Consider the following 13,348-nt stretch of genomic DNA (forward strand, 5'->3'; position numbering starts at 1 on the left):
CCGTATAGACACTGAGACTGCTGTAGATCCTGTTTTGAATGATGTACGATGAGTTCCTGTTTCTGAATACTGGGGCTTTTTACTACATTTCTCTATGGAGCAGTGACTGATCTGTGCTGGGCTTTTTTCTTTTGTTCTGTTGTTTTTTTTTTTTCTTTTTTTTTTGCTGTGCTCAATGTGTGCAACATGTGCATTGGTCTAGACTGATTTCCTGGACTAGATTACATCCTGAGGTAGGAATTTCCATAGATGCATGGGATTCAGCCCAGTACTGGACTTCATCCTTGTCCAGGAAACCAGGCCACTGACTGATGGTACATCAGCTTAGTGTAGCATATGAAAAACCAGGAAGCTGTATTCATATATTGGCAACTCAGACTTTATCCTGTACCTTGTGACCACTGATCTGTTGTGTATCTCGTAAGTTGTCCCTCATTGGTGTCTCCAGCAGAGCAAAAATAGATAAGATCACTGAAGGAAGACCTAACCCACCAATTTCTTTTAGTCATTTTATCATAATTGTGTACAGGTATAGTTCAGGTATATGACTGTGTTTTTTGGCATAAATTAGATTATGACATATGGTTGCAGATGTCCTTTAGGCAAAATGAGGAGCTTAGAGCTTAAAGGAATATGGAGAAGGTAACTCTTGCTTCCACTCAAGCAAATCTTAGTCAAGGTAATCATTTGTATCTTTCCGTCCCACTCATGTTCTTTTGCTCTTTAATCTAAGTTGGTTGTAGTTCCTGGTACCATAGGAATGTTTGACGAGAACATTCTGGTCCACATCAAATTTATTGACTTTCATAGCCATCCCAGAGTCCCTCCTCTTTCAATCACAGTGTTTAAAACACAGCACACAACCTGACTCACCTGTCCTCTGGCTTTGGATTCACTTGGATTTCCATTAGATTTTCATCGCCTCTACCTGATGCCTGAAAACATTTCACTTGTGTCCTTAACATTTCCAGAGCAGGCCAACACAACTCCGCTTAAGGTGCTTCTTTCCTCTATTAATAAGGCATCGCTACCTCAGTCTGGGAGGGAAGAAAAACCCACTCATACTGTCACTCATGTTAAAATTATACTGTGGTGAAAAGTTCTTCATGTGAAAAGCCTAAATGAATGATCTTCCTCTCAGTTTGAATCACTCCAGATTTGTGTGGAGAGGACAGACTGATGACCTCCTTGGCTGAGGTAAAGCTGTCCATCAGAAGAAAAAAAAAGTTAGAATAATTACCGTTTTCAGTATTAAACCCAGCCAGGACAAGCCACCGACTGGGATGCACCTTCTGCACAGGGCAGAGTTGGTTAACACAGCTCAAGTCATGTCTGAAAATCTGTATCATGTTGTTGGAAATGCTGTTTTGGAGAAAGAAACATTGTGGTTCCAATACTCATCTGTACCGTCTGTCAGAACTGCTTTACTACGTTGGTCTGGTTTTATTAAACTAATTCAATTAGCATGTCTACTTTTTATGATTGCCTACTCAAAAAATACAGAATCACATTAGGTAGGAGTAAAGCAGGGACGTTTTAAGAGTTAGCAGCATGCAGTGTGAGCTTCTCACTGTTGCATGCGATATTTACAGACTCAAAGGGTGTGGTTACGGCACATTCTTATGTCTGTAAACCGCACAGAGGCTGGGGAAACTTTACACTTTCAACATGCAGCAGGGCACAAAATTGTTTGCCACAACAAACAAACAAACAAACAAAAGAGGGATTAACAAAATCCTTTAGGTATTTATTTTATATGTTCTTTTACGTAAGTATTAAAAAACCACTACAAAAGCAGCCCTGTTGCTTTCTTTTGGCCACTAAACAGAAGAGAGTTTAAAAAAAAATACATTTTGGTTTTTTTTGTTTTTAGGATTCCCTCATGGTTCACTGTAGAAGGATGTTTTATTCCTTGACTCTGGAAACACTTTGGCCAACACCAGCAAGCTTTTCCTATCTGGTCAGAGATTTTCTGAGTGATTCATACGTGTGCTGGTCCTGGAGAGAAACAAACAGAAGGAAAAAACAACCAACCACCATCAACATCAAATCAGACAGTGAGCTGCCCCGAGTGCTGGGCATTTTTATGGAGATGCGTTAACTCTATGAGACAGACTCATACAGAAGGGTTTTCTCACAGCACACTCACAGTATCAGTGCTATAACATATGTGAACTCCACCCACATAATGTACTTTGACACATATAATATTGGCCATATGCCAGAAGACCAAATGCATTCAGGTATTTCACAAATTTGCAGAAATAGTGGCTTGGTGAAAAAATTCTTTTCTACGCATCACATCCCTCCAGCGGCACTGCCGAAGCGTGGGAAAGAATAAGGAAATGGGTTTTTGGCATAAGCTGGATAAGACTGGAAAGACTGGTTCACCTAGCAATCGATATGCATCAGGTTAACAAGACGAGCGTGGCAAATGTGACATTAGCTGGTAAAGGCCTGTGGGGATGAGATCTTAGGACAGTTCTCTGAGAATTGTCAGCTTGTTAAAGAGCCCTTGTCACACGGCATGTTCACAGGTAATGAGCACACTGGGGGAAAAGAGCATCAGTGCACAGTGCCAGAGGACAGATCTCTGAACACACAAACACGAAGATCAGATTACAGCAAATACCACACATACATCAAACGCACTGTACACAGAAACACACAAGCACCCACACCGGCATAGCACCGCTGCTAAGGCTAGGTGTGTAATCCGAGTCGGAACGACAGCACTATCTGAATGAATGCGGATGATTCCTGATTAGAAAGATAGTCAAAAATAACTTGGCTCTCATTCTTGTGTTCTTACACAGCCCAAATGTCTGAGAACAGAGTGGCAAATTATTTAGCTGCATATTATCTCACATATATGTATATGATAAATCACTCCAGAGGTTCAAATTCTGTCTTGTTCCACTCAAACTCACCTTTTTGGAAACAGAGGGTTGGACCTTCTTGAAAGCATCTTCAAAGTTCTGTCTACTAACCCGAATGTTTTTCACTGAATCAGAACAGGGGTTATGACCTGTGTTAAGAGAGAAGTTTTAATGACCTACACTAACCTTCAAAATGTTAAAATTGTCAACATTTGGAAAAAAACCCAAAAACATCTTGTACTGATGGCTGATGATGACATTTGTGATGATGTTTACCTGTGTAGCTGAAGGCAGAGTGTGAGTACAGGTTGGCTCTCAAAGCATTAACTGAGGCCTCCCTCACCAGAGCAGACAAATCAGCACCACTGCATAAAGAGAGAGAGGGAGAACTTCAATCTGAGACAATACTGTAGCTTACATCTGCTGGGGGGAGAGGTGAATCTTACAAAGTTAGGGAGGTAAAAAATTGACTTCCATACAACACTTTTGCTGCTTGTTTTTCCAAGAAGAAAGCACATAGGCCAGAAAATTTCTTCATTCCCCACAGTATCTATGGTGCTTACGTGAAACAGTCGCAGCGTGCATCAAAGGCAATTTCTTCTAAATTTACATCCGCTTCTAACAGAGGTTTAGTGCCACCCTGGAACAGAGAGAGATTTAAAAGTCAATAAAACACAATATGCATGTGATACAAGCCTCATTAAGTTAAAAAAAGAAAAAAAACGTCATCTCTGTAGGTTTAAAAGCAGTGTGAACAAGAATGCAGTCTTACCTTTGTGATGGTGACCAAAATAGCATGTCTGTCCGCCGGAGGTGGCAATCCAACATACAGAGTTTTATCCAAACGTCCAGGTCTGAGAACCGCAGGGTCTATAATATCTGAAACCACAATAAAGTCAGGAGGTAAGCCGCAGGTTACCAACCTACTACACTGTTTAATGTTGCTTTATACCCACTTATTCCAGTGTAAAACCACTTGTTTCAACCACACGTGTTCAGCAACAGAATTTGAAAATGACTCTAAACTACTGCTGCAATACATGCTAATGTTGTACATGGATTCACATCAAATCCAATAACTCAAAACATTTTGAAATACATCACAGTGATGGAGCCTTAGCTTTTTTCTATATATTTACATGTTTCAAATAGAATGTGATAATTTAATTTTTAAAATAAATTTTCCTTATTGAATTTAATGAGTTTTCCTTAAGACTGAGGAAACTATAAGACTTGAGACTTGAATTTTCACAGAGGCTGTTTCTTTAGCACAAATACCAGACGTCTGACACATATTTGAGGAGAGTAGCCTGCCAGATCCTCACCGGGCCGATTGGTAGCTGCCATGATGAAAACTTGCCGTCTACTCTCTAGCCCGTCCATCTCGGTGAGAAGCTGATTAACAATGCGAACGCTGGCCCCTGACTAAGGGAGACACACCACATTAGTCATTGGTCAGTCTTCTCCAAAGGGAGATTTTGTCCCACCTATTGTTTTATTTCACCAAACATATCATTTGATCATATTTCCACAGGGGTATTACAGGGATTTTATGCACAGACTGCTTGGATAAGATGAAACATTATGTTCTGTGGTTCTTACATCGTGACCAGAGCGTCGAGGACACAGTGCATCAATCTCATCAAAAAAGATGACACAGGGGGCGGAGTTTTGGCCTCTCTGGAACACCTGTCTGACAGCCCGCTCGCTCTCTCCCACATACTGAAAAACACACATGCACATGGTGAAAAAAAACTAAACCAACAAAGACACTGGATACATTTCCTTCAGATCTTTGTATCAGGTGATTTGCTGCAAAGAACTGGTATCTACATAATAACATTTCCATGCTTTGAGTTAGATCAATCCTTCAGGTGAAACTAGTGACAAGCTAAAACAGAACACTGCAATGCTATGTCCCGGTATTCGAGGGCAGTGAGGGAAATGTGTACTGTTACTCGAGAGTGTGCTGTCATTCATTCTCACAATGCAACCCTATCGTGATGTTCCCCTGCGGTAAAATGTAACTGACCCTTCAATGCACTCCAATTAACTAAATAATGAACAAGGCTGTTGAGCTGGGTAACTGTCATCAGCTCTGAAAAAAAAACTGCTTTCCAGGACCATGTTTTCTTTGTTAATGTAAAAGACATGATCTCACATTCATTAAACCAGACCTGTCACAAAGACTTTGGGTTATAACTTTCCATGCAGGTTACACATATATACAACTATTGCCAGAATGTGTCCAATATAGGTCACAGTAACCCTGCTGCTGTTTTTCTGAATAGATAAACTGATCTGGAGAATAAATTGTCATGAAGACCAGGTTAAATGTGTCAAAGGAACTTTAAGTAGCAACACATTCAGAACTGAGACTAACTGTCAGTTAGAAAAAGATGAGGGGGGAAAAAAACCTTCTCACCATGTTCAGTAATTCTGGGCCCTTGACAGAGATGAAGTTTAACCCAGACTCATTGGCTACAGCCTGTATAAAAAAAACAGCATTGCTTTAATTACCAGATAAGACTTAAGCCACAAGTCTCTGATTCCACAGAAGTAACTCTGATGCAACATTTGTGCTATAAAACCATCTCAGAAGCTATAATTTCTATAACATAAACCCATATACTTATGTAAGTGTGACATAACCGTGCATTTCAGGGAAGAAGATTGTGAAAAGGGGAGTACTTTGGCCAGCAAGGTTTTCCCACAGCCAGGAGGTCCTGCCAGCAGCACCCCTGCAGGGGCAGTCAGACCCAGAGCCCTGAAATGTTCAGGGTTGCGAACAGGGGCCTAAGAGTTGGACAAACAGACACAGACACACAGAGTCATGCTGCAATCTGACCTCATGCAACCCCTATTCACAGCGTCCATACAATGGTTACATTCAAAGCTTTGGTTTAAACAGAGCCGACTCTGTACACAGTTTCACTGACACCAGGACTCAACAGTCAGGCTAAGTAACTCAGTACGGTACTTTTCAAAGAAAATGTGTTTGAATGCTTTTTTTTTTTTATGATAGCTCTACTTAAATACATTTTCGCTTTCATATACTTGTCGCTTGTTAATATAACAATACATTTTTGACTACTTTTCCCCAAAGTTTTTACCCTGCAATTAAAATGATAAAAATAACTCAAACATTAAATCAATCATTCCATCACTGATAACCAATTTGAGCCTAAGTGACTTTAAACATTCACTCCTCCGTGACACAAACAGGAGGAACAGACATACAAGTCAATTGTCTAATCTGGGTTATGGAAGAGGTGCAGTGTTGAGAGGGAGTTTACCAAAATGGCCATGGTGAGCTCCTCTCGAATGTCCTGCAAAGCCCCCACGTCATCCCAGGTCACGTCAGGCACGGTGGCAAAGCCCTCGCGCTTGGCTGAAGGCTGAACGCTGGACAGAGATGCCTGAAAGTCCGACATGAGGATGCAGAGGCCAGCCAGCTGCTCCTCACTCAGAGACTCACTCCGTTTCAAAAGGGACAACAACTGCAACAGCTCCCCCTGCTGGAGAAAGGACTGAACTATAAGATCCTACAAAATGACCTTTTCTCAAAGGCATCTCATCAGACATTCTTCCCCTGTTGAAGATACCTGAGTGCAGTTCATATAAGCTATATGGATACCTGAATTATGGAATTCCCCACTTTTGAATGGACCGGTAGATGAATATGAAAACAGATATCAAAACAGATTCTGTTTCAGTAAACCAAGGGCATTTTCAGACCTGTAATTCAATTGCTTTGGTCCGCAGCAGGGAATAAATTGTGGCATAACAACATAGGTTCAGTTCGGTTTCACACGGCATTATTTCTAAACGGAACAAAATTGGTAAAAGAAGAGCAGACTGCTCCATCATTGGTCACTTTGGTGTTTATGTTCCAGAAATAGATTAATGCACCACTTTCCAATTTCACAATGGAGGGACAACTATGTGGGTTGATCTTGGCCTTGGTCATCGTTTATTACATCATTTACATTTATCACTTTAGGCAAATGATACAGTTTGAAAATGAGGCTGGAAAATAATGTGTTGATGCAACGGAGTTGCCTGGAGGTGCATATCAAGACAGTTCGAGAGGAGGCACGCATTAATCCTCCTGAACTGTGACATGTCATCGGCTGAAAATATTTCCGAAAATCCAGCAGGTATGCCTGTGGTCTTCAACATAGCCTACACCTGTTTAGCACTGATGTGAATAGAGAGGGCCAGTGTCGGCTCTTTTTTAGTGTAGCCGAAGTAATGTTGTCTGCTTTTAAAGGCTTACAATCCTTCCCATAATCCAATGCCCTCAATTCCCATGATTTGTAGCTATTGGATAATTTTTGGTTGGTCCTGGTTGGTTCGTGCTGCTTTCTCACCAGTGGGACCGCACCAGAGCTCACCAGATGGTGCGGATCGAGACCACGTCTCTTTGGGGGTTTCGGGCCGAATATTTTGGTGTGGACTTGAATGTGATTACTGCATTCAGATCTACGCAAATGAACCGAACCAAGGGGTCAAACGCACTACGGTTCCATTCAAACGGACTAAAGGCTGCAGGTGTGAAAGCGCCCCAAGTCTCTCAAGGGATTCAATCTCCTTTCCAGAAAATATTCAAACTTTCAGTTTGGAAAAAGCTTCAAATGTGGACCATGGCTCTATGATTGCGTTCGCGCTCTCTCTCCCTCTTCTCCCTCCTCTCCCTCTGGTGAAAGACACTCACTTCCTGTAACTGTGTATTGGTGGTCTCCTGTGGATTAAGGGTGACATTTGACGCTTGGCTCTCTGGAGCTGCCCCTGACTGTTTGACGTCTGGTGCTTCCGTGGAGGATGGCACCAGTGTGCCAGGCTGAAGCATCTGAAGCAGTATCCTGTTGACGGCACACATGGCAGCCTCTCGGCACAGTGCCATCAGATCTGCGCCCACGAACCCTGGCGTAAGCCGTGCCAGCTGCTGGAAGTCAAAGTCCTCGGGCAAGGTGAGCTTCCGACAAAGGGTCTTCAGTATTCTTTAAGGAGGAGAAAAGAAAACAAGTGAATATAAGCTGGGACACGCTTGGAGGTGAATCTATCTGAGTAACATATAAGGGACATGATTAAGGCTTAATTACTTCATCTACAGTAGAAGTGTAAGACATGATTCAGTTGACCACATCAAGTTTTACAGCAACAGGGAAAGCAAAAATTGACAGTTATGACACCCCCCCCCCCTCTTCTGACTAATGAGACTATTAACAAAGCTGAGAAAGAAAGAGACCGTTCGCACTGATGAATGACATTCATAATCACTGAAAACTTTTGTCACAAGGGGTTTATTCAGAAACTCTGACGGGTCACATGTTGGGCATCCTGACTCCCGTTTCGTCTCTGTGGTGCCCACCTGAACCGTGCCCCCTCATCAGGTATGCCCAGGCAAATCTCCCGGTCAAACCGCCCAGCCCTGCGCAGGGCCGGATCCAAAGAGTCCGGCCGATTGGTAGCCCCGATAACCAAAACCTGCGCCGTGATGGACAGAGAATTCAGATCTTAAGAGGAGAGCGAGAGAGGGAGAAAGAGAGAGAGAGAATGATTATATTGATTAAAAATGTATAACATGAAAACGACGAAGAAAAAAAAAAACGGTTCGGAGAATTGTATCTCACCATCCATGCAGGTGAGTAACTGGGCGACAATACGTCTCTCCATGTCCTTGGAAGCAACCTCTCTCTTTGGAGTAATGGCGTCGATCTCGTCAATGAACAGAATGCAGGGGGCACTGCTCTGCATGGGGGGACAGGCATCATTAGAGAAAACATTCAACATCACAGAGATGTGTTTAGGCCTGATTTAAAGGGGCTACAACAACTTATTTCTCCACCAGTGCACGCCTGACCTAGATTCCAATCGAGAGGATCAACCTTACATTGGATGAAACAAATAAAAAAATTAACCCGTTATTTAAGAATCTGGCGGTTAAAGAACCTTTCAATCAGTGCCTGACTTTATACGGGGACTGAGCAGATCACTTACCACAGCCTGTTCAAAAAGCTCACGGAGCTTCTGCTCTGACTCTCCAGAGACACCTGAAACCAGCTCTGGAGCAGACACCTTCAGCATGGGCAGCTCCATCTCCTGCACACATTCAAAATGGTCAGTCTGTAACAGCCAATGAGGAAGCAGATCTGTCCATGTCAATGGTCTGTGTATTGCTTTGGGTTCCCATGGGAACACAGCCTCAAATTTATGCTAAGCAGATCACGGCTTTCCACAGGCTCTCAGTGAGTCACGGCACAGGATTACGGAAAGTGTTAGGTACGGTATAGCAGAAAAGATCTGACTGAGAGTTTTTGTTTTCAATGGGTATCTGCCAGTGAATTAAGACAAGCAACTGCACCAAACTCGGGCAGCCTAACCCCTGAACAATCATTCAAAACACTTGGAGGTCTACTGCGTGGTAGAGCTGCCTGTCTCTGCTGTCAAACAGACAGAACGTTTTAGCACAGTCCATCTGTCCTCAACATGAACAATAACTCTGATTTCAAGCCACCTGTCCCCCACTGCCTAACCTCCCTTTCCTTACATTTAAAAAAAAAAAAAAAACGTGTCTTGTATCTATGTTTGTCAAAGTATTCCAGGGGCGCAATACGAAGGGGTAAATTAATGCTCAGTCTTACTGTGATCTCTGCTTATGAGGTATTAGGAATCTGACTGATGCACTTGATGCACCTATTGTAAGTCGCTTTGGCTAAAAGCATCTGCCAAATACCAAATTGCAATTGTAGTGGTAAACTCTCACCCCAGCTACAGCCTGTGCGAGTAGTGTCTTCCCACACCCTGGAGGCCCATGGAGGAGGAATCCTCGCGGGGGCATGACCCCCAGCTGCTGGTACACCTCCGGGTGCCGCATGTGGATCAGCAACTTACACACCTCCTGGAGACAAACGCAAACACACAGACGGTCAAAACACAACACTTCATGGCCATACTGTGGGGCAGTGTGTGTGTGGGATCTTTTCAATCATTGCTCTGAGGTCAAATATAATGTGATAAACAAGTGATTATACAGTCATCACTTTGGTGATCAAAAGTGATCGATAAATCAACCCTACCGTTAGGGTTTCTTCATTACCACCCACATCCTCAAATTTCACAGTAGAGTGCTGAAGTTCAGGACCCTTTTTTCTGGCTTGACAGACATAAAAAAAGCATAGAATTTCAGTTAAAATGTAGGAATAGGCTCCGTTACTTTCATACGGCGCACACACACACACACACACACACACACACAGTGTCATATTATGTATTGTATAACTACAGTCATAAAAAGCCTTTCACCTTTCTTCTCCATGATGTGAGCCTCAATGTCAGCGTCATTTCCCTCTGCCTCCCCTTGAGTCCTCCGCTTTCCTTTTTTCAGCCTGCTTTTCTTTGACTTCTTCACAGACTCCAGCATCGATACATCCGTCAGCTTCTGCAAGACAGATCAAACGACATCTCTACATGCACGGTAGACTGCTAAACGCTGATTAAAAAAAAATAACAATAACAACTTTTCACACTATTTTCTCCCCAACTGTACTTAGACAAACTATGAAATGCCAGCACTTCTTCTCTTCTCTTTTCTTTATCAGTAAGAAGACAAAGTGGATGAGGGGCCACGCACAAACATAATTATGACTAACTCAAGGAATTTCAAAAAGAGGGATAGAGTTTACAACATGAGACAATACCGTTTTTTCTTATTTTTGAAACTTTTTTTCGTTTGACGACTGAATTACATTTTCATCTCTTTGGACATTCTAAAGAGCACACATGCAGAATGACAGTAGGTCTTTCATGAGTCTACACACATTGTCGGCCGGGCTGGCTGGGTCATCTTCACACAGGTCAATCAGTATGTTCTTTGGCTCTTTGTCTCCTTCCTTATCGATGAACCAGCCGCCTCCTGACACCACGGTGCCGGAGCTGTGAGGGGTGCTTGCTGCATTGGCATTGCTAGATGGCTGATCTCTGGGGCCTGCTGGATTAGGGCTCTTGGCTGCCTGTTCTTTGACCGGAGTCCCACTCTCAGGGTTCCCTTTGCGGTACAGGGATAATAGCGAGTTGTTCATGTGGTTTGTGTGCTGTGAATGAAAACTACAGTTATTATCATTACATGGTTAACAAAATCAAAAGAGAACACGGCAGAAAGGTTATGTTTAATCTGACTCAACACACTGGACAGCAACACTCTAAACTCAGCCAGAGAGGTCAGAGAGGAGGATTAAAGGGTGACTTGCCTGATGTTCAGGAATGTCTGATTCACTGTCTGAGGTGTCTTCTGTGATGCTGCTATCACCCCTGGTAATAAAAATGAGCCTTATTACAGGAAATGACAGATGATCTTAATACCTGGTTGAGCAATGGAAGCACAATGTTCCTGGTGACATGACATGCATTTTAAAGGGATAAGACCACATGGCAATGAGGAAACATGTGAAATGAGGTACAAGGCTACTGAAGAGGTTTGAACAGAATGAAAACACTATTTGCGACAGAGCGTACAGATAGTACAGTATAACAGCCACTCACTCGTCTTCCTCCTGAGCATGCCTTGCTCTCTTGGCCAAGTGTTTGTCCTCAAAGGATGAGAGTCCAGACTCACTGCATATTACACTATGCACTGTGGAAAATAAAGACACAATGTACTGCAATTTTAACAGCATCCCTGTCAAGGGTAGACTGTACAGCTAAAAGACTATATAACAGCTTAAACAACCTTTTAAACCAGTAATTACTGTGGTACTTAAGAAACTGCTTACAGGCTTGTATAGGCAAAACAAAATTGATTTAAAGAGAGCAAAAAGGAATACAGATACCTACAAGCGCTCTGTATATTCGGTTTTGAATTCACACAGACACTGTTTTACAGGCCAACCTACTGAGTTGGGAAGAGCTCACCTTTTTCCACCTGAATCCTGAAGGCTGTTCTGTTTCGACGACCATAATCAAGTCTGCCAATATACGCACACATTACACACCAATATACATATAAAACTGAATACAGTTTCTTTGAAACAGGTGATAAGACGGACATAAAAAAAAACCTAATGATGAAAATCAAGCGACATGTCCCACCTGTACTGTCTCTGAAGATCTGCAGCCATATCTGCAAGATCCACATATTGGCTGGTCTTTGAACTGAGGTACTATAGATGAACAACATTTTAATTAGAATACAATGTCATTTTCCTCTGGATTTAAGAGTCCTAAATGTTATGGTGCGTTCCTGAAATCTCGCATGTGGTTGCTCTCTGAGCAAGTACTACACTATGCCCCCTGGCTTCTTTAAAGTACAGAACAATCTTCCTCTTTACCAAGCCTGATCATTAGCAACTGTCCCAAAACTAAAACTAATTAACGCGGGCAGCAATACGAACAGATCCAAATAACGTGTTTGGCTTCCTTTACTGCAACACGCTGAAATTATAAAGAGTATCAGCTTATAAATAACATGTCCTTACCTGCTCCACTCTTTGCTTGAGTTTATGATCTATCCCGTGACCAACTCGGTTCTTCATTTTTCGACATTAACTCAGTTCTATCTCATATTCTGCTGTTCTTAGTTAAGTCACATACGGGCCCGGAGCCAATTCACGTTTCTTTTCGTCTACCCTCAATAAATTCAGAGCTTTTAAAGGCTACACAGAATCTGAAAATTAAGTAGACTGGCATCAAACGGATGAGAGGCACTGAAGTTAATCTAGACAAAAGCTAACTGACTACAACAAGGTATTAACTGATCTTTATACCAAAATCAATATACATATTATGAGCACGTAACGTTAAACATCCATAATTTCGCTTCTTGATGCCCACGTGAAATAAATAGCTGCTCTGTATTTTGCCTGAGTAAATACAACCAAAACAAACGCAGACCTTGATGAACAAATGTTACTAGAAATAATAATACTTCTGTAGTATTTCACTATTTAAAACATTCAACGTGCAGCTAATGACATCAAGACAGTACAACATACTGATACCTTTAATGTTAATCAAACGCTAACATAAGTACGTTGCATCGGCTTCCACATGGACAGCTATGGCTGCTTTAGCTTTTGTGCGTTGTGTTACTGCCCTCCAGCGGCAATGTCATATAACCATGAGGTTTTTAAACGTTCCTGTTGGTTTACCTATTAATTTTAACAGTGTTGGTGAATGAGCCAAATAATACTGTTGCGGGGATGGTAACTGTGTTCAACATTTAAGGCTTTATATACCGTTAGTTATTGTTAGTGACTGATTTGTTCTTTGAATTTGTTACCTACGTTGTGTTCATATGGCATTTTCAGGGTAACTCTCAAGATGCCGAAGCCATCTGAGTGACTTATTACTATGTTTGAGACACATTATGTATATTTGAAAGAAGTTGTGTCATGCAGTCTGCATAACATCACAAAACTAGAATGGATATGTATGTGCAAAGTCCATGGTAATGGTTCAATTTTATGTTG

General features: G+C 42.0%; 1 protein-coding gene across 1 annotated transcript; it reads right to left on the bottom strand.

Annotated features, from left to right (window-relative positions):
• Positions 1–1,855: 1,855 nt before the first annotated feature.
• nvl (nuclear VCP like) lies at positions 1,856–12,549 on the bottom strand. The gene is made up of 23 exons (XM_030771189.1): positions 12,356–12,549; positions 11,970–12,040; positions 11,793–11,845; positions 11,424–11,514; positions 11,132–11,192; positions 10,703–10,975; positions 10,188–10,323; positions 9,962–10,038; positions 9,649–9,783; positions 8,883–8,984; positions 8,516–8,633; positions 8,254–8,398; positions 7,642–7,882; positions 6,176–6,397; positions 5,571–5,675; positions 5,305–5,367; positions 4,482–4,601; positions 4,205–4,304; positions 3,652–3,758; positions 3,443–3,519; positions 3,138–3,244; positions 2,931–3,004; positions 1,856–1,998 (listed from the first exon to the last, which is right to left on the bottom strand). Exons 1-23 carry the CDS (start codon positions 12,410–12,412, stop codon positions 1,954–1,956), a joined length of 2,580 nt encoding a protein of 859 aa, XP_030627049.1. The 5' UTR covers positions 12,413–12,549; the 3' UTR covers positions 1,856–1,953.
• Between the last annotated feature and the right edge of the window lie 799 nt (positions 12,550–13,348).

The sequence above is a fragment of the Chanos chanos genome, chromosome 4 (assembly GCF_902362185.1).
Source record: "Chanos chanos chromosome 4, fChaCha1.1, whole genome shotgun sequence".
NCBI lineage: Eukaryota > Metazoa > Chordata > Actinopteri > Gonorynchiformes > Chanidae > Chanos > Chanos chanos.

What these genes read in the sequence shown, in the direction of transcription:
- nvl (XM_030771189.1), bottom strand. Translation starts at nt 12,412, where the DNA reads ATGAAGAACCGAGTTGGTCACGGGATAGATCATAAACTCAAGCAAAGA. An exon ending in GATCTTCAGAGACAGTACAG is followed by an intron (nt 11,846 to 11,969) that starts GTGGGACATGTC and finishes GTATATTGGCAG; the next exon opens with ACTTGATTATGGTCGTCGAA. An exon ending in AGCTTTTTGAACAGGCTGTG is followed by an intron (nt 8,634 to 8,882) that starts GTAAGTGATCTG and finishes CCCCCCATGCAG; the next exon opens with AGCAGTGCCCCCTGCATTCT.